At 43.4% G+C, this 21338-nt stretch overlaps 2 protein-coding genes across 2 annotated transcripts in view; one reads left to right on the top strand and one right to left on the bottom strand.

Annotated features, from left to right (window-relative positions):
* Positions 1 to 18504, top strand: part of fam135b (family with sequence similarity 135 member B) — a 50720-nt gene extending 32216 nt beyond the window's left edge. Inside the window, exons 13-20 of the mRNA XM_063900066.1 lie at positions 27 to 1875; positions 2448 to 2614; positions 3189 to 3280; positions 3358 to 3455; positions 4899 to 5050; positions 5190 to 5300; positions 12692 to 12805; positions 14405 to 18504. Coding sequence (XP_063756136.1) covers positions 27 to 1875; positions 2448 to 2614; positions 3189 to 3280; positions 3358 to 3455; positions 4899 to 5050; positions 5190 to 5300; positions 12692 to 12805; positions 14405 to 14610 — 2789 coding nt within the window. The 3' untranslated portion in view covers positions 14611 to 18504. The remainder of the gene's footprint in view (positions 1 to 26; positions 1876 to 2447; positions 2615 to 3188; positions 3281 to 3357; positions 3456 to 4898; positions 5051 to 5189; positions 5301 to 12691; positions 12806 to 14404) is intronic.
* LOC134874582 (protein FAM200A-like) lies at positions 5578 to 8450 on the bottom strand. The gene is made up of 2 exons (XM_063898632.1): positions 6127 to 8450; positions 5578 to 5988 (listed from the first exon to the last, which is right to left on the bottom strand). Exon 1 carries the CDS (start codon positions 8209 to 8211, stop codon positions 6130 to 6132), a length of 2082 nt encoding a protein of 693 aa, XP_063754702.1. The 5' UTR covers positions 8212 to 8450; the 3' UTR covers positions 5578 to 5988; positions 6127 to 6129.
* Positions 18505 to 21338: the final 2834 nt, after the last annotated feature.

Raw genomic sequence — 21338 nt, forward strand, 5'->3', positions numbered from 1 at the left:
GTGCAATGTCCTTCTCTTTCCTCCAGAGTGGGAATCACATGTGCCAACCGCTGACGGGAAGACCAACCCGGGTCTCAATGGGATTTTTGAAAGCAGGCAGGAAGACCGATCACCACCAGCCATACCGAACGATCCATTGGACGGTGATGACTGCATGGACCTGCCCACGTATGTCTCACTCATGGCAGAGCAGAGTAAGACTTCAATCAGAAGTACCCAGAACATCCTCCTAACTAAAGACAATGCTGAACCCTCTCTACTAGAGGCAGAACTCTTGAAGCAACCAGAGGAAACACAAGACCAAGTTTGTGATGAGGATCTGTGTAGAAGAGAAGCAGTCCTCTCCTCGAACCACGACCCCCACATTGACACCAAGTCTCCTCCTCATCAGGTACCAGAAGATGCCGATGCAACCAATGACAGCAACGCAAGACAGAGTGAAAACACAGAAGAGGAGTCTGACATTGCCATGCCATTAAACCACTCCATCGACGATGAGAGTGAAGATGTTCCTCCTGGCAGTGTACCGCCTGCCTACGCACACCCGGTTATACCGACCTTTCTGGGCGATCTCAGAAAAGAGATGACTCACCGCGGAGGCCTGATGGGTTCCAAGATCATGAAGCGCTCGTCCTCGGTTATTTCTGACTCAGGTATAGAGAGCGAGCCCAGCTCTGTGGCCTGGCCCCTCGAGGCAGCGCTGAGAGGCCGACCTCCTCTCGACTTCTCCAGCGAGAGGGAGATCCCACGACAAACAGTGTGTCGCCACCGGGTCCACCGAAGCTCCCTGGAAGGCCTCCAAATGGAGAGCAACGGAAGCGGAGGTATACAAGCCTCCCTGACCTCTATTAGCTCCTTGCCCTACGAGGAGGACCAGCATCAGAGGCAGCTCAGCAAACTCACCAAGTCTGTCTCGGCGCCGCAGATTAGCAGCCCTGAAGACACCGAGGAGGACCGCATGCTCAACCAGGAAACAGATACTAAGAGCTTAGTGCAACATTCATTGAATATCAACTGCTCTTCTTTGAACAGCAACCTGGATTCAGTTCAAACAGAATCATCTCTATTAGATCCGAGTTCAGCGACAAATCTTATCCTGGAGGAGAGTATTAGCTCTGAAAGCTCTCCTCGGTACCTGCCAGAGACGTGCATAGCCGAGTCCGTGTTAAGTGGTGTGTCTGAAGGGCAGATTTTACAAGAGTCTGTCGAGGGCCCTCATGTGAAGGAAAGCGCTGTTATTGGCAGCCGGGGGGAGAATAAGAACCATCAAACACACATCAGTGGAGTAAGTGCCACAGTGGAGGATGTGCATCTCGCTGAAACGGAAGCAGTGCCCTGCAGCTGTGGAAACAGACCATGTGTGCATAAAAGTGCAGCAGCTCAGGAGAGAATTAACTCTGAGGATGAGTGGCAAAGTTTCCACCAGAGCCAAGTGATTCATGTTCAGGACCAGGACTGTCTCGATCCTTTAGGGCTTCGACAAACCAAAAACCTCCCCAGAAACATTGCTCAGAGGCCCAGTGACCTTTCAGGGTTGATAGCCAATGATATCGCGTCACCTGTTGACCTTAATGGGATGTCAACCAGTAACAAAGAGCCTTTAGAGTCCCAGACGAAGCCGGCTAAGATCCCCAACTCAGGGCTGGCCTTCGTGAATAAGAAGATGGTGGAGGTGGTGAACATGTCGGTGTCCTGTGCCCCCACCTGCCTGCCATTTTCATCTGCTCTGAGGGACTCTCCTTCCATCAACGGGATGTCCGCTCGCCAGGCCACCTCGCCGATCACCAATCAGCCCCTGGGCTCTTTTGGCATCATCTCGTCGTACTCGCTCAATCCCCTGAACATGGACGACGAGACCAATGAACGGATGCTGAAGTGAGTTTATGTTTCACCCTAACAAACAAACAACACTCAGAGACTTTTCCACTCAATTTAGATGCATTAACGGATCATTTGATTGCTGTAAGAGATTTACATGGACATTTGTTTTAATTTGTGCCCTCTGTGAAAACTTTGTAGGAGTAATATTATAATTCATGACACCTACAGAAATAAACACAATGCTTTATGGGTCTGTTGAGACCGCTGTTGACGTGGCTGGCGGTAACTCATGCTTGGAAAGCCTAGCATAACAAAATGAGGGCAAACGAAGTCGAGGCGAGGTGAGTGTGTTAAGACACATCAAAGAGAGGGCAGACAAATCCATCACGACTAGCAGAAAGTACAAGAGCTGGAATCGGATTTGTATTGACTCCTCTGATCTGTAACCTGGCGAGACGACAGGGTTTTCAAACTTAGAGAAGGTGCTTAGAAGTCTGTGAGACTATGGAAGTAGGCAAATGTTAACTGAATTAATCAAAGAGATGGACTTTTAGTTTTACACAAACTTTACTGCATGATAACATCTTAGATTATTGGCCATTTATTTCATCTCCCCTTTCCTGCAGTTTCTACAAAGCCAAAGAGGATCTGCTCAAAGAGTTGAGCTTCCAGGCCACTTTGTACAGCGACCTTCCTCTCCTGGCATCAGACCTGCCCTACTTCCCCCCCGAGGAGGACGACGAGGAGTTTGAAGACGGCATTCACCTTGTGGTGTGTGTCCACGGACTTGATGGTGAGTCCGCCCAATGTGATATATTTTACACTGGTCCTTAAAAAGTCTTAAAACCATTTGATTAACTCATCTAAAAGTATGAATTGAAACTGTCCTAAATCAATCTTTGTAAAATGCAAAGACATAGTAGGATTTTATGATAAATAAATACAAGAATTAAATCTATTATTTTAAATAATTACAAGAATCATTTGATTTGTTCAACCAGCCACACCTCACAATGTTTTCAGACAATCAGTTGGGAGTTGAAACTGTCTGTTCGACCAATATTTTTGCACCATTGCTGAAATAAAAACAATTATATTTATTGTTTTCTTACATTTTTGGTCAATAGAAAGGTGGTTTTGCACATTAAAAAATAATGAAAAATCTGGTTCTAGAAACCCTGTAATAAACGGACTCATTCCCAGCCTCTTTTTTTTTTACGTTAGTGTCCTATTAGGGTTGTAAATATTAGTAATATAGTCTACAAACTTATAAAATATCACTTTGCGTTATGTGTTCTGTGAATCCTAATGCCAGGTGTATCTTAACCGATCTATGTGCCGGAGTATGACTTCCTCTTTACTTGCAGGAAACAGCGCAGACCTCCGGCTGGTGAAGACTTTCATTGAGCTGGGTTTGCCAGGATCCAGGCTGGACTTCCTCATGTCTGAGAGGAACCAGGTAGGTTTGGCATCGGGGAATGATCAGATGTTTTCTAAAAGCGCTTTGACGTGATTTGTGTTCCTCTTCTCCTGCAGATTGACACATTTGCAGATTTCGACACCATGACGGACAGGTTGCTGGATGAGATCATTCAGCACATCCAGCTGTACAACCTCACCATCGGCAGGATCAGGTCAGTCCGAGAACATTAAAACTGTACAACACACACACACACACACACACACACACACACACACACACACACACACACACACACACACACACACACACACACACACACACACACACTACTGGCAGCTCTCTTTTTGATTGATCTTGATTGATTATTTGAGTCAGAACAGGAGCTACTTTAAGCAGCATTTCACACACCAGAACAAACTCAGCCAGACTGTACAAAACAGAACTGAAAGGAACTACATTTGGATGACATTTTGGGGTTTGTAAAGGGGTCTGTGTGTTTTTTGTCTTGTTGTTTTATGCATTTTTTTGAAATGTTTGCATGGTTTTATGTAAGATTTGTGTCTGTAAAATATATCGTATCAATAAATGTGGATTTTTAATATATTTTTGATATTTAAAATCTATATTTTAAGATATATAAGTAGGTTTACAGATACAATTTGTAATTTGCTTTGGTATATGTGTTGCACACAAATACAGACGGAAGTATTAGTGAGTTTGACCACATGTCTATCGGCTTTGTGGGAAATTGTCTTTAGCTTAACCGTAATCAACATGAATTACAAATAAGATCAAACTAAAAACCAGTGAACACATTGACAAATATTTCATTCAGTTGCTTACTGTGAGCCTACATGCTTATAAACTCATTCTCTTTGGGCAGCAGGTGGCAGCAGAGACTGCCCATTGATGCTTGGACTCATCATGAGTGCCTTAACTCCTGAGAATCCCTGTTTCATGATAAATTATAGTCCCTACGTTCCCAGGAAGGATTAGCTGCACAAAATGGAGAAGCTGTTATCATAGCGTGCCAATACGGTTCTGACTTTCACTTGATGGACTGTGCTCCTCTATGCAGCAGAGTGTTGCCTAGTTCTCATCAAATTAAGCCATTCATCTTCCCACTTAATTGCCCTCAATGTGCCAATTTATTTTTTTGTAAGAGTTGCTACCCAACTTGCTTTATTGTGCCGTATCCTCCGGAGAATTAGTATCAAAGACAAAGGCAATGGACTGCCACAACAGCATCTGGTTCCCTCCACATTACTGCTATATTTAGTTTATCAGGAGATAGATGAGAAGGAGGCGGAACAGCAATGAGGGATTTCGGGTAAAGCTGTAACAGTTTAGTAATTAAACCAGACGTATAGCTTCGTGAACCTGCTGGGAGAGCTATTCATTTGTATGCTATGTCCTCTGTGTTAGCGTCATTAAGTTGTCAACGCCTTTGAGAATGTTTAACAAGTTAATGCATTTCTGAAATGGTGTAGCTAGAGTCTCAAAATAGCTGGAACCAGTTCCTACGTACAGAGGAATCTATAATAAGCTGTGCTCATGGTGTCAAAGGTCGGCCATGTTGGAGGCGTTGTGTTTCCAGCCGCCCACTCACGCTGCCAGTTCCTCTCACTGAAAGTTGTTTGTCTTCGGCCAACAGCTTCATTGGCCACTCTCTGGGGAACGTGATCATCCGATCGGTGCTGACGCGGCCTCGCTTCCGCTGCTATCTGCCCAAACTGCACACTTTCCTCTCGCTTTCGGGCCCACACTTGGGAACGTTGTACAACAGCAGCACTTTGGTCAGCACAGGTGAGGCCACCGTGCAAACGCTCTGCTTTATTTACAACGCTGCATTGCCATGTTTTGTGCTCCTCAGCAGCATTTCTTATCTGCAAATATCATCCATACTTTCCCTTCTATGCATGATTGTCTTTTTTGTGTCGCTCAGGTCTGTGGTTAATGCAGAAGCTGAAGAAATCAGGATCCTTGCTGCAGCTCACCTTCAGAGACCACGTCGATCCACGGAAAACATTCCTCTATCTCCTCAGTCAGAAACCAGGTATGGTGTGAACAGGGGCGGCTCCAGAAAATTATTGTTGGGGGGGCAATGGGGGGGTCTGATTTTTTTATAGGAGGTGCTAGTGAATTCTGACATAACGAACACCAAACACCACTGTTCCCGGGCTAATACACTACATTGAAATGCACGTTACTAAATGTTTATATACAACAAACACAAGCATATTTAATTACTTGTATTTAATGAATCAACAAACAAGCAAGCACAAGAATACAATTCAAATCATAGCCACCACAGAGAACATCTGTGGATTTACTAGTGCAGGGGTTTTCAACTGGTTTTGTCCCAGGGACCACCATTCGGACTAGAAAGCAATCCGCGGCCCACTGATGTGCCTGCGCGTGCGCGTGTGTATTTGGTGTTACATGCATAGCTCAATGCATGAAACATGAAAGAGAGGCCACGCAGATTTTATAATAATAAAAGTAGATTTATTAAATTAAATTAAATTAAAGATTATTTTAAAGAAAGAATAAAGAATAATAAAGTGTTGTGCAATTCAGTATTGGGAAAAGTAACTAAAAATGTCATGCAAAGTCAGTCTAGGTGTGTGACAAAACAACACCGGAGAACCAAAATCCAACAAATGAAGACCAAGGCAGCCTCAACTGCTGGCTGGTCAGGGCTTTTATAACCCAGCCAGGACAGACCTGTCACCAATCACCTGCTGTAGAGACAGAGAGATTGAGAAAAGCAGAGAGAGATTGAGAAAAGCAGGGAGAGAGAACAGGCTTACCATTAACACAGGGCGGGGCCTAAACCCGCCAGGGTCGTAACAGTGAAAACATGGGAGAATTAGGCCTACCTGTCAGTGTGATATCTGGGCGTGGTGAAGTCCACACAGCCTGTCTATTCGTGGCGAAATGGTAGACAGAGACAGTCTCATGTCATTCTCTGGATCAAGCCTAGCCCTGTACTTATTCTTTAAGTACGCCAGTGTAGAAAAACCACTCTCACACAGGTATGTGGTTGGAAAGGGCAAAAGACACCTCATTGCTTTTGCAGCAAGCTGTGGAAATTCTGTCTGGCAACTTATCCAGAATTTAACAAGGGGCTGTGTGTCGTACATATGCCTCCTGACAGAGTCTGTGGACATCTCAATCAGCTTATCCTCTTCCACAGCCGTCAGACTTGACCCTACTGATGCATCGTCACTGAATGGGAGCAGGATCCACTTGCTGTCACGGCGCCACTCTTCCGAATCAGTGAAGTACTTTGCGAATTGACGCACAAGCTTCCTCAAATGCTCACATATAGTGTCGTTGATGTCAGTGCTGTCAGGGTATTCCTCAACTGAAGGAAACATCGCCAAGTTATTGCTCTCCACTCGTTCGATCCACTTTGACATTTTTTTCACAAATGCGTCGAGCTTCTCGTAGAGCTGCATGACGTTTGCATCTCTCCCTTGCATGGAGCTGTTCAACTTGTTCAGCTCTGCAAAAACATCTGTGAGGTACGCCAGCTTAGTTAACCAGTAACTATCGTTGAAATTGGAAGCCAGATCAGAATGCTTCTCGCACAAGAACTCGTAGATAGCTCCGCGTAGTTCAAACACACGGGCGAGCACAGCGCCGCGAGACAGCCAACGCACCTCTGAATGATAAAGGAGAGAGCTGTGTTCACTTCCCAAGTCATGGCATAGGGATGAAAACAGGCGTGTATTCAATGCGTTTCGTTTTATGAAGTTGACCGTCTTGACAACGACATCAAACACACCACTGAGCTCAACACTGAGATCTTTGGAGGCGAGAGCCTCTCTATGAATCAGGCAGTGTGTCCAAATTACCCCCGGAGCCACCCTCCTTACATACGCAAACAGTCCAGTCTTGCTGCCACTCATGGCTCGGGCCCCATCGCTGCATAATGCAACGCACCTCTGCCACGAGATATTGTGCTCCGTGAAAAAATCGTCCAGTGCTTTAAATATTTCTACACCGGTAGTTCGCCCGGGCAGTGGTTTGCAAAAAAGAAATTCCTCGCACATAGTGCCACTGTCCTCGTAATGCACAAATGTTAACAGTTGCGCATCATTAGTAACATCTGTCGTCTCGTCGATTTGAAGGGAAAACAGAACTGTCTGAAGTTTTGCCATCAGCTGGTCTTTGACATCATTTGCCATTTCCCCAATTCGTCTTCCGATTGTGTTGTCTGACAACGGAATAGTTTTTAATTTGTTGGCACATTCTTCGCTTACCATAGCTCTGCACATATCTATGGCTGCTGGCAATATAAGCTGCTCTGCAATGGTATGGGGCTTCTTACTTTTTGCAACCCTGAGAGCGACCAGATACGATGCTTTCAGTGCGTTTTCATTTATTTTTGCACTCTTCCTCATGGTAGCCTGCTGTCCTTTGAAATCACGCAACATCTGTTGCATGTACTCAACGGGTTTGGCCTTCAAGTGGACGTGATGCGTCTCCATATGCCGCGTAAGTTTCGACGGCTTCATAGCTTCATTACAGAGAATTGTTGAACATACGAAACACAGTGGTACCTCCTCTCCTGCTCTGTCTGTCGTCACTGTGAATCCATATTTAACATATTCCTCATTGTATTTTCTTTTTCGTCTTTTTTGCGAAGTTGACGCTTCGGAAGCCTGTCCTTGCCCTATCGTGGCGGCCTGTCCCTCTGTCGTGGCAGCCTGACCCTCTGTCATGGCAGCCTGTCCCTCTGGCACTTTCCTCACTACAAAACGATCCATTGGTGCTAGATATATAGCTAGACTAGTACATATGTAACAAATGTTTGCTGTACTACAACCTATCTTAAAATACTCTCGTCGGCTATGCTTATAAATGTGTGTCAACTTTGCTCGCAAGACTGTACGTAATGAATAATAAGTGAGGTTAGCGACGCAACTCATTACCATTAGCGAATCACAGGCTACCATAGACTGGATAGGCGCAAGGCTACATTCTGTCAGCTTGAATTTCCTTTATATTATTTTAAACATATTTTTCACGATATGTAACGGTATTCTGGAAATGTGTTGAAATATCAAAGCGAATTTATATTAAAAAAAAACAATGGTGAACTGATCAACATAGGCTCTTGTCACGGACCACATGCAATGCCGCCGCGGACCACCAGGGGTCCGCGGACCACCGGTTGAAAACCCCTGTACTAGTGGAACAGAATTGTAGCAGTGTGTAGTGCAACACAGTATACTCTTACCACTGTCTCTTAACTCACTGAATCTTTTGTCTCACCTCTGATCTCCTCTTTACTATCTCTTCACTCCTGTCTTCCTCTCTTCTTCCCCTCTTCTCCTCTCTAAACTCATCTTCACTATCTCTCCTCCTCTGTTCTCCTCTCCTTCACTCTCCACTGCTGTCTTCCTCTCTTCTTCTCTCAACTCCTCTGTTCTCCTCTCCTTCACTCTCCACTTCTGTCTTCCTCTCTTCTTCTCTCAACTCCTCTGTTCTCCTCTCCTTCACTCTCCACTGCTGACTTTCTCTCTTCTTCTCTCAATTCCTCTGTTCTCCTCTCCTTCACTCTCCACTTCTGTCTTCCTCTCTTCTTCTCTCCTCCTCCTCTGTTCTCCTCCCCTTCACTCTCCACTGCTGTCTTCCTCTCTTCTTCTCTCTCTCCTCTGTTCTCCTCTCCTTCACTCTCCACTTCTGTCTTCCTCTCTTCTTCTCTCACTCCTCTGTTCTCCTCTCCTTCACTCTCCACTTCTGTCTTCCTCTCTTCTTCTCTCCTCTTCCTCTGTTCTCCTCTCCTTCACTCTCCACTTCTGTCTTCCTCTCATCTTCACTATCTCTCCTCCTCTGTTCTCCTCTCCTTCACTCTCCACTGCTGTCTTCCTCTCTTCTCTCCTCCTCCTCTGCTCTCCTCTCCTTCACTCTCCACTGCTGTCTTCCTCTCTTCTTCTCTCAACTCCTCTCTCCTCCTCCTCTGTTCTCCTCTCCTTCACTCTCCACTTCTGTCTTCCTCTCTTCTTCTCTCATCCTCCTCTGTTCTCCTCTCCCCACTTCTGTCTTCCTCTCTTCTTCTCTCCTCCTCCTCTGTTCTCCTCTCCTTCACTCTCCACTGCTGTCTTCCTCTCTTCTCTCCTCCTCCTCTGTTCTCCTCTCCTTCACTCTCCACTACTGTCTTCCTCTCTTCTTCTCTCCTCCTCCTCTGTTCTCCTCTCCTTGACTCTCCACTGCTGTCTTCCTCTCTTCTTCTCTCAACTCCTCTCTCCTCCTCCTCTGTTCTCCTCTCCTTCACTCTCCACTACTGTCTTCCTCTCTTCTTCTCTCCTCCTCCTCTGTTCTCCTCTCCTTGACTCTCCACTGCTGTCTTCCTCTCTTCTTCTCTCCTCCTCCTCTGTTTTCCTCTCAATCAGTCTTTTTAACTGGTGAAGTTCTGCTGAGAGGTTTTCAATCAATACGCCATAATGTTCAGCCATGGGCAAAAAAAGTATCTTTGTCCAAGAATGTCTCGTGTTTTGGGTTAAGAGCTGCTGCTCTTTTTAGAACGTGACCGCTGTCAGAGGAAAACAGCCTGTCCAATTCACTGATTAATCGATTGATTATAGGGGAAATAGCAGTGGTTCTGATAGTCTTCTGAGGTTTCCAGCGGCTCTTTTGATCCTGTTTGGCTGTTCACCACAAAGTCCTGCAGGTGGTGGGGCTGTTTTTTTCTCCTTACCTGTGGGCGCTGCATGTCAATGCCAACTGTCTCACACATATCACTGGCACACTCCCAGATTTCAGTCCATGTTTCAGCATTGCGTTTGTCATTGAGGGTATCAACAACTGCAAAGACCAGATCAATGGCAGATGCCAGCTCCAAATCTGTGGCCTGTAGATGATCAGATAAGTTCTTTGTGAGCTTGAATATGCTCTCCAGCATACAGATGTGCACAACAAATTGTGCATCAATCAGTCCAATCAGTGATCTTGCTTCAGTAGCTCTATGAGCATTCGTCTGGTTGCTCACATCCACAAGAGTTGCTAAGAGAGCAGGGAGAGTTCTTTTTATTGCCCACAGTGTAGAATATTGTCAGGCCCACCTGGTATCTGATAGTCTTTTCAATTCCACGGTGCGTTTGGTGGGCTCAAGGTCTTGTTGCTTCTCTATGAACACCTTGTGAGTCACTGTCCCAGAAAAGAAGTTGTACAACATCTTGACCGTTGCAAAGCATTCTGCTACTGGTTTCACATTATGTACACAGTCAACTAAAACCAAGTTTAATCTGTGTGCAGCGCATGTGGCACTTCTTGGCGAAACTTTTCCTGGACACCATTGTTGCACCCGGACATGACAGAGGCCCCATCATAGCACTGTGCAATGCATGCATGTTTGTCTATGCTACACTTAGCCAGTGTTTGTTTAACTGATTTGTGTAAAGACTCTGCATCCAGGCCCTCTGCAGAAATAAAGTCCAGAAACTCTTCATGAATCATATCATTGTTTAGATATCGCAGAACAACAGATATCTGCTCTTTTTTGCTCACATCCTTTGTTTCATCCACCATTAAAGCAAAATGCTCTCCCAGCTTAACCTCGTTGCTCACTTGTTCCCTCACCATGCTGGCCATAACATCAATCAGCTCATCCTGGATATCATGATGCACATATTTGGCATTCCCAGGTCCACTGGACAATTTCTTTGAGACAATGGTGTCAAACTTTCCCAGCAGATTTAACAGTTCAATAAAATTACCTCTGTTTGTGGACTGCTGATCTTCCCTGTGCCCTCTCTGTGCAATTGTTTGACAAGCAGTAAACCACAGTGATTCTATGACTGCTCTCATGTACTGCCTGTTTTCTTGTACTGTTTTTTATTGTCCAGCATCAAGCTTAGTAATAATCCTTGAACCATTTTTCATCCTTGCCTTAAACTCACACCAGCCTTCCATTGCTAGTTTATGAGAAACACGTGCATGGTGTTGTGTTAGTTTCTCACCTCCTTTCCTCCAGTTTCTGAAGCCAGCGTGGGTGAAGCTCTTTTCTGAGTGACCAGATGTCCGAGCATGGTAGGGAAAATGCCGACAGGCAAAACAGAAAGCAGCATCAACTGACACCGAGTATTCCAGCCACGCGTATTGTTTAAACCACGACTGGCAAAAACTTCTTAAAGTTAGCTGGGAGCAAAATGCCCGACGCGGGTAGGACTTCAGCTGAGGCTGCCTCGGTCCCTCTGCTGGGTCTTGGCTTAAATCCACAGGGCCAGGTTTCCCGCCACCCAAGATCGGAGCTACGGCTGTCGGTGAAGCTCTCCCTTCACTCCCCGAATCTTGCCCGACATTTTCGGGGATGTTATCGGCCTCCGAGTCTGATGCCGCCGCCGCCTCCGCCGCCGCCGCCTCCGCCCTCACCCCCGCAGACTCCATTACCGCCGCTTCTTCATCCGCCTCTTCATCCTCACTGTCCATGTCCACTCTGTCCTCCTCCATCGTACTGTGCATCCGCAAATCACCGCCGCCACCACCATCATCCACTCTCATCCGCTTTCTGGAAATTAACATTACAAAACGGTCCATTTTGCTCTGTCACTCGCTAATCTGCTCTGTCGTTAACTAGCCGCTATGCGTCAACCGCCACCAACATGAACGTCAAACGCACGTCTGAGTGCCGTCTGCGTGCAAACTGCCAATCAAATCGCACTACACATACTAAAAAGATACAGACGCTTCTGTAATACGGACCACTACAGCAACGTTATAAACAATTGTTGTCGGACGGTTACCTATGTTTGTTATGTCTCGGTGGTGTCTTAATTTTTCCTTTATTTGGATTATAGTTTGTAATGCTTATATGTTTCGAGGGCAGGGGGGGCAAATGGGGGGGCAAAGCCTTTGACTGGAGGGTCTTAAGACCCTGCTTGCCCCCCCCCAGCGCCGCCATTGGGTGTGAAACAAAAGACGGTATATTGACTGCTTCCCTTTACAGACTATTACTTGAAAGACAGCCTGTTCAAATATTCATGAAAATCTTGTCTTTTTTGTCAAATATCTGTACGTGTCAGCTCGCTAACACTCAAACCCCTGCCAGCGAGCTGTGAGAGGCCTCCCCACTGTTTGAGTGGAACAAAGCAGTCGTTTGTCACACAGGCTTGAAGAAGATAAGCCTGAAAACACTATTTTACCCCTCCAGAGCTGTGGCAAGCTGACAAAATTATCCAAACCCTGTCATTGGAAACCCACCAGCGCACTCCCTTAAAAGCACACTGACAGCAGACTCAAGAAAAAAACCCCACAGTTTTATCGTATCAAGCCTGTCATTGTACTTTGTGATTGCACTTTGCGTTTTACAACCAATTCACTTTCCTCTCAACTGTCTTCCTCTCTGTCTGGCACACGCACACACACACACACAGACACACACACACACACACACACACACTGCAGTCTCATTATCTTGTTTATGTGTCGTTTTAGGGCTCCAGTTCTTCAAGAACGTGGTGTTGGTGGCCTCTCCACAGGACCGATATGTTCCTTTCCACTCGGCCAGAATAGAGATGTGCAAAACGGCTCTTAAGGACAGGACCACAGGTGAGGCGTGCATCCTGTATCGCCATATTGGATCATATTTCAGTATTTTAAAACAACAATCCTTGTCTTTCCAGTCCAATACTGTGGCAGAGTATCTGTTACATCACTCTGTTCAACTAACTGGGATAATATAAAGTGACACGATGTTATTTTTCAGAGAAGTAATAAAGGATCCTTCCTCTTTCTAATTCAAAAGTAGTTCTTTAAACGCAAACAAAAATCACGCTTGCACATTTTGATACGTTCATTAGCATGCTGCTACAGCCCTAGTCAGTCTGGTATTCCCAGTAGGTTATGGTGGGTGATGATAGCTAATGGTAGAAAGCTAGATATAGGTGAAGCATTGTAACAAAGTGTTTTAAAGCGCCATTCCCACTGGACAACCAACCAAATAAAGAAAACTACACAAAGACAAACTTGTCTGGCATTGAGAATGAGTCTCTTACCTTGATTTAAGTGAGTTTTCTCGTGTTTACATTTTTTATTTTCAGTGGACAGGGGTTTAAATGTGTCAGAAGTACAGTTTATTTATCTTGTTTTATCATATATCATACCAAAAAAAATTAAGAAGTGCTTCAAGGCTTGCGTAACATGAGGGCTTCTACACCTACACAGATTTCTATACTTAACTATAGTCAACAGTCGGTTAGCATAGCTTAGCTTATCTTAGCTTAGCTTAAGGACTGGAGGGAGCAGATAACAGCTAACTTGGCTCTGACTGAAGATTCTAAACAACAGCTAAGATGATCAAGGTTAACCTTTTTTTTATACCAAAATTGGATATGTTACCAGAGACACACTTTACAAAGAATGAACCGAGGAGTAGCAGACATTCCATTTATTCACAAACAAACAAACAAATCAATACCAAATCAAGTGAACTAACTGAGGGCTGAAGGGCCAGACAAACTAAACAAAAGAAAGGAAGACAGGAGCCTAAAACAAAATTAGAAACCAAACGTAATAGAAATCAATAAAAACAGGACTACTGGACCCATCGAAAAACAAAGACCCAACAAGGACAAAAGATCAAGTGAAAAGAAACTTCCTGCCCTGTCTTCTTGGTTTCCTTAAATCAGGCCTGATCAGAAACACCTGGGAGGGGGACTTCATTCTTACTTAAGCAATCAACAGTTGTTTTAGGGGAAATCAATGGCATTTAAAGGGCTACAATTAAAATTGTGTTTGTGATGATGAGGACTAAAGTTAGTTAAAAAGTTTAACTCACAGAAAGTGGAAAATAATATTAGTATTTTTATGCAAGGAAATAAAAAACAGCTTTATAAAAGTGAGGCTCACGTGTTAGCCTGTGCCAAACAAAGGGAAATGTACCATCAGAAATGTGGTTTTATTCTATAGTACCCGTATGTAGATCTGATTTGAAGTTAAAAGACAAGGGATCTATCACGACACATGTTTCAGACAACACAGACAACAGGTAGCCCCAGGATTCAGCACATTTTAAACCACTAGAACAAACATGAACACTAATGTGATGCTGCTACACCTTGTGCGACGGCTGCTTCTGCATTTCTTACCTGGGATATGAATGCTAACTAGCAGGACTCACTGACCTTTCCCTCGTTTTGTGCACCGAAGGGCCCGTGTACACTGAGATGATCAACAACCTCCTGCAGCCCCTCGTGGAGGCCAAAGAGTGCCGGCTGATCCGACAGAACGTTTTCCACGCTCTTCCCAACACCGCCAACACCCTGATCGGCCGCGCCGCGCACATCGCGGTCCTGGACTCTGAGCTTTTCCTGGAGAAGTTCTTCCTAGTGGCGGGGCTCAACTACTTCAAGTAAAAAAGGTGCTACACTGCAGGACAACGGGACAGTATACGTGTTGGTGACCCTTCACGTTGTACAATGTGTATATAAAACCCACGGTATCAAAGAAACAAAGCGTGTAAATATAATTTGTTGAGATTGTTAGCAGCTGTTTAAAGAAACATCAGTGTGTCGTGACTGTTGAGAACTCCAAAGTCTGCGTTTGACGTGTAGCCATGCATAACAAACATCTATAATTGTGGATGTTTTAATGGCCTTATTAATAACCAGAGTCAGCAAGAACACAAACATATGCTAATTATTGTCAAAAGCATTTAACTTCTTTCCCTTTAGAGATGGTTTGAAACCTTAATTATGGCTGGTTGATAGGATTATTTCCTAAAGGGTTGATGGTTTTAAAACTATCCTTAGACTCGAGGCAATAGATGAGCAGCATTTACCCCCTTGATTGTACATGAAGTATTTTGTTGTACAAAACATATATGTTCCTTTCTACAGAAATTAATATATTGCTTTAAATTATTTATTTTTTATCTGCTTGAGCGTCTACATTGTAAGTAGTCCTTCTAAATGTGATCCTTTGTGTGTTGTCGTCGTTAATCTGTACAATTAAAGCATACAACAGACGCGGAAGGGTTACCCTAATAATGAAGTAAAGTGGATATCTACTTTTTAAACATTTCATACAATTTAACTCGATATCTATAAATGTAAGGCTTCAGCATAGGAGAGCAATAGAGCATCTTTTTGTTGGGTTAATCCGCTGCATTAGCCTTTATTTTTCTAATGTATTCTTTGCACTAATTGATTGCTGGATTATTTGTTGCTATCATTTGCCAAGAACGGCTCCCCTCAGTTATTGTTTTGTGTTTCTCAAGCTTTACAGTATTGTTTTTATACGCATCTTCCTGCTTCCCTTGAAAGTCAAAGTATGTGGCCAAAAAAAAAAGGTTTAAGATACATTTTTTCAACCTTCGTTTTGCAGCTATAGGCACCTCCAATTAAAAGGCTGTGAGGGACTAAATACAGGACGATAAACAGGTTGACACGCTCAAACAATTGCTACACTCCTTCCATTTCGTTTGACCATTTATAGTAGATAATACAATATATCCGAGTGCTTTTAATCACTGATGGTTACGAATATTGCGGTGGAGAAAAGTTTCAGGATTTCTGTCAACAGTAGGCCTAAGTTTCAACTCCCGAACTCCACCCATCTCTTTCCATACAAAACCACACTGAGCAGGTTGGTGCAGCCAGGTTTACAACCACTATCTCCACCCCAAACTCCAGTGCACGCCCACCACCAATAATACACAATAAATAGAAACACTTAAACCCCAAATCTGGCTCCTACAACTATTACTAGCATGACTTCAAAGTCACCGTTTGCTAAAGGCTAACTGTTATTTTAGTGTTTCCATCATGCCATAGCTTCAACAGATGTATTTGTTCAAACATAAACCTATTGGGCTGTTTGGCTTCAATACGGTATCCTTTTTTATTGTTTGGTTGCTGTGTTAGCATTTCTGCATAGTTAGCTGGGCTTGCTAACATTTTAAGCCTGGGAATGAATGATTGACCACTGTTGGTTAGCATGTCTGCTTAGTTAGCTGGACATGCTAACTTACGAAGCCATGGAATTAATGATTGATTACTCTTAGTTGGTATGCCCGGTTAGTTAGCTGGACAGGCTTACGTTTGAAGCCTGGGAGATAATGATTGGTTAGTCTTCGTTAGCATGTTTGCTTAGTTAGCCGACCATGCTAACATTCGACACCTGGGAATTAAAGGTTGGTTAATTCTTAGTGAGCATGCCCAGTTAGCCGTACATGCTAACCTTTGAAGCTTGTTAAATTCTTTCTTTCTTTGTTTTGGAAAGGCTAAAAAGGGAACGCTGAGCATCTATCTTACTATAGTCCTATGTCCACCGTTTCAACATGTGTTCAGTAGAGAGCTTGACAGGCCTGTTGTGCATTGTTAAACGTTTTCAAGCTTTGATCATACAACAACTGTTCAGGAGTGGGGTTTAACATAGGGTCCATTATTTTGCAAATATAGAGCATTATTGCTTGATTATGGCTCAGTTTTTCCTTGAATCATGGACACAGAAAAATGTCTTACTGATACAATTAAATGCAAATGACTAGCCAATACAGTACAATCCTGTGCTTTAATAACCACCACGTTCCTAATGAGCCATTTTAAATTGTGGATTACAATTGTCTACACCATGGATTTCATAAGGCACTCATTATTTTTGGCTTTATTATTAAATGGCTTGAATCAGGACGTCAGTGCTTTTGTTTCCTCGGAAAACTGGATGTTTGAATTTGCATAATGCAGACAGAACCACAGCCGAGATGCTCCTTCATTTTATACAAACCACTTTTAATTTAATGCGTAATGACAGCAGGGAAGCACCTTCATAAAAGTAGCAGACTCTGACTTTATTTACTAATGTGATGCCATATTTAATCACCACATCAGCCAAATCAAACAGAATTAGTTTCCTCCGCAACCTTTGCTGTCACACTCAAGCGTGACACGAAAGATGCCGTTTCCCAGAATTCTGCGTGAAGACTGTTTTTCTCATCGCTGAGCTGTCCATCAATTCATGTTTACATTTTGACATAAGAGATCTGTAATCATAGCATCGCCACAGACGTGTCATACCCAGTGATAGTTGTGAATCTATGTACAAAGAGAGAGCTATATTTAACCTTTGCAATGGTTTGATAGCAAGTGCACTTTATTGACAACCTTGAATAAACTTCTACATGCTTTACAAAAATCCAAACAGCTATTTTTCTCGTTTTTAGTTTTTGCTTTAAACATACACTGCTTCGTTCAGGCTGAAGGTCGCATTGTGCACTTGTTGTTAAAACTGACCACGGCTGTCCATCTTGACCATTCGAGCATTGTACGGTCTTCAAAGAGAACAAAAGATGACATTGCAAAGTGCTCTTTTTTTTGTCGCCGTGGCGCTGCACAGTAAACAGGCTGTCACCGTGATTGACTCTAATGAAATGGGCTCCTTCAGGATGCAGGGATCGCCCTCAAAAAGCCACTAAGCAAAGCTGCGTAAGCAATCTTCGGTAGCCGCCATGCATCATGCATCATTTCTCAATCCCCACCATAACACAAACACACAGTGTATGGTGATGAGGCTTTAGCTTGTTTGCGTTTAGGGCCTTGTGTGTTTACCCAAAGGGTCAGCGGGAATCAATGGTGCAAAAAAAAAAGAAGTGTTGAGACGAAACCATTCAAGAGCAAACACCGGGTTGGAATTGTTTCATGAGATGGATGGCACTGACTGGAGGTTTTACTTGAAGATGATCAGAAATATTTGTATCTATGTCATTGTGTGTGACTAACTGTGTCTCTGAGAGTATTAACTCTCCATGTATGCTGCTGTCATGACTGAGAGTGTATTCAGAGGTGATCCATAAACCCTATAGATCATCACAAGTGCTGTCAACCTTCAAAACTAGCTGACTTGAACCTTTTTGTATTTGATTGCCCTTTACTGAGATCCTGTGTATGTGTGTGGAGGAGGAAGGTGTGTAATGTGTGTGTGAGAGAAGAAGTGCTATCATTGTCTGCTCGTTGCTTTGACATCCTCCATGTGTTGGAGCTGAATGTAAAAAGATGTTTGACTTCACTGTGAAGAACATGTTGTTTTGTTTATCCTTCTGCACTTCTTTTGCTGAATGTGTAACAAAGTACAGTAACTACTCCTTCATCCGTGCCAATACTACTGTAATATTTTTATATGTTGCTGACTGTACTGTATGTATCCCTAAGTAGCTTGTGTTCTATGTAAAAATATAAATACAAATATATAGAGAGCATAGTATTATTATGAACAGATATGACGTTACAATAAAAATGTTCCTTTTGCAGTTACTATTTAATTTGCTGGGGTTTTTTTAGGTCATTTTGGAATTTGCTGTTCATTGTGCGTGTGAAATCACCTCTAAATGCAGACAGAACATTGCATGCAGTTCCTTAATGTTGTAACAGATACAGAAGCTATTGGTTATTTATATCTAAGCACATCTAAGGACAGACACTATCATGTAGTAGGGGGAAACATTATATTAAAAGATATCACGTGAACCTAAAAGACAGTCACATAAAAACAAGACACGGTCCACGATTTATCCTACCCTGCTTTACTTCTATTTTACAAAATATTTGACCGTCACTCGCACCATGTCGAGGTTAAAGAAGTCTTGAAACTACGACGTCAAACATTCAATTCACTCACAAGTGATCTGTTGAAAATCAACATGGCTCGGTTCAAAATTTTGTTCCAAAAGAAAACTCCTCCTCTCTTCCCCGACATGATTTGACATAAAGATGATTTGCTACCACTGATATTTGTTCAAACAGAGACTGAATCTGTCTCTGGATTTAAATAAATAACCTCTGATGGCGGTATATATATATATATATAAAACAAGTGCCCAGGTCCTTAACATCTGTCATTAAAGGGATGTCTAAAAATAAAACATGTCTTCTGATTAATGAGAATTTAACGTAAATTAAGGTTATAAATCAGGTGAGAAGTAGGATCATTCTTTCATAGACTTCTATTAAATTAAACTATTTTTGCATCCAGTGGTGTCTCCGTCCTTCTGCAATGAGAACGAATGAAGATTTCAAGAACTTTGCTCTTCAAACCCAAGGTTGGACACTTTGTTGGTAATACCTTATTCTTTTGTATTTTCTGTTCTAATATATCGCACAAACAATTCTGTGCCAGACACAGTATGCAGAGGGAGTCTCTTCCTACAAACAAAGACCAATACAGACACCCTATTCTCCACCTGCAGCCCCCCCACCCCCCAGGCTGTCACCCCATCAGAGTCCTTAAATGGTGCTTGTGTGTGTGCAGGTACAGTGTGTGAATGTTTCCTGCCTTCCTGAACCAAAGGATCCACCAGAGACAGATTTGTCACGGCCTTTAACTTCTGGCTGTGTATATTCTATTAACGAGCCCTGTTGTGGGACAACGATGATTTGTATTGTCCGTCTGTGCCGCGTGCCGTAAACGAATCATGGCAGCAATCCCCAATTGGCGCACCATTTCATCTGCGTCAATTTATGACTTCCAAGTGTAGGACATCCCCACGGCTATAAATCTGGGCCAAAACAATCCATACTCAATTTGATTTCAGGGTGTTCTTTCTCATTCCTCCGTCCATTTGTCACTGCATGTTGAACTCATGATCCAACAGAGGCTAGTTGGAGTCCCTCTACTTGCTTTTGCCTCCTTTCTCTTCCCTCCCTCAGATCAATAGACCTCATTTTTCCAGCCCGACCCTAAAGACGTCTCTCCGTCGAGCGAAAACTGATGAGGGAGCCTCGCCCGCACATAGTAATGCATTTCATTTGCTTCAAGTTAACAGCAATTGGTTGGTCACATTCACTTATCATCAAACGCAATGAAATCACAGCGAATAAAAAAGCAACGCTCTTGTTTACAGCTCGGCTCTGGCACAAACACATCCCCTCGGAGACCCATCTCATTCTGCATGTGTCGCTCCTCCTCACCCATAAAGTGGAGGGAAAATGATTTTGTCATTAAATCCATCACTCGCAGTTGATTGAAGCGGTGTTCATTCCATTGTTTGCCTTGAGATGGAGGGGAAACCATTAGTCCCAGAGTGATACTTTGGGCAGGCGTCGTCAATAAGCAGGCCGCCAGTGGGACTAATTATTGCAGCACGAAAACGTCGGGAATAAGATCTCACATGGTCTCGTTATCTCCCATGACGCCTGATGTGCAGGATTTCACACCTGAATATCCGATGGGCGAAGCACCACAAATACAGCACAACTTTCAAATGACGTCTTTGAATCTTGATGGGTTTTTTCTCTCTGACATGCAACAGTCATGTCTGCACAGTTTGTTGAGTCTTTTCTTTAAACCTGACTGAGAACAATAACAGCGCCTCACAGAGCAAAAGCTTTCAAGTCGAGTGTATTATGATGGCCAGCAAACAGTAAAGAATGGACTTTTTTAGGAATGGCACTGCTCCATAACACAGAGTGAACAAAATGGGGGGTGACAGGGCCCTAAATCAACACTAGCAGCTGACATTTTGTCTTGTCCTTTCAAGATATTATTATATTTCAGACAAGTAACTGAAAACCTGAGCCTGTAATGTTGTTAGTAAAACAAATGTGGGGAGTCTGCAGCCTATGATTTAGTCTCATTTGCACAAAAATCCACCATTTGTTCTAGTTTGAGCCCATCACCACGTCTATTCTGACTTGCTTTCTTTGTCTGCTGGATGTACTGTAAGTGGAATAAAAAAATGCTGAATCAACACTTCCGATAATGCATCTCAAAAGAAGATTCTCAATAACGTTTTCCGGTTCAACGCTACCTGATTGGTTAATGGCCGGATCAATTAAACTCCACATGCCCGGTGACATACTATGATATATAAAATAATTCTGCAGACTTGATGCCTCAGAAGAGGTTTTACATATGTATATAAAGGGCTGAAATTGGACTAATGACCAATTACTAATAAACTGAAGTTGATACCGTCTTTTCTAAACCACGTTTCATGTTACTTCTTCTTACTGTCACCTGAACATATCCTGTTACAGTAGAGAACTTACATCTCCTTAACATGAAAATCTGTGTCTAGTCCGCAATGAATGTGTAGTCTATGTCCGGTTAAGCTCACAGTATTCACAGAGAAGATACATTTCCAGCTGAC

Source organism: Eleginops maclovinus, chromosome 13 (genome assembly GCF_036324505.1).
Source record: "Eleginops maclovinus isolate JMC-PN-2008 ecotype Puerto Natales chromosome 13, JC_Emac_rtc_rv5, whole genome shotgun sequence".
Lineage (NCBI taxonomy): Eukaryota > Metazoa > Chordata > Actinopteri > Perciformes > Eleginopidae > Eleginops > Eleginops maclovinus.

Coding starts and splice junctions, on each gene's coding strand:
- LOC134874582 (XM_063898632.1), bottom strand. CDS start 8,211: ATGGTAGCCTGTGATTCGCTAATGGTAATGAGTTGCGTCGCTAACCTC.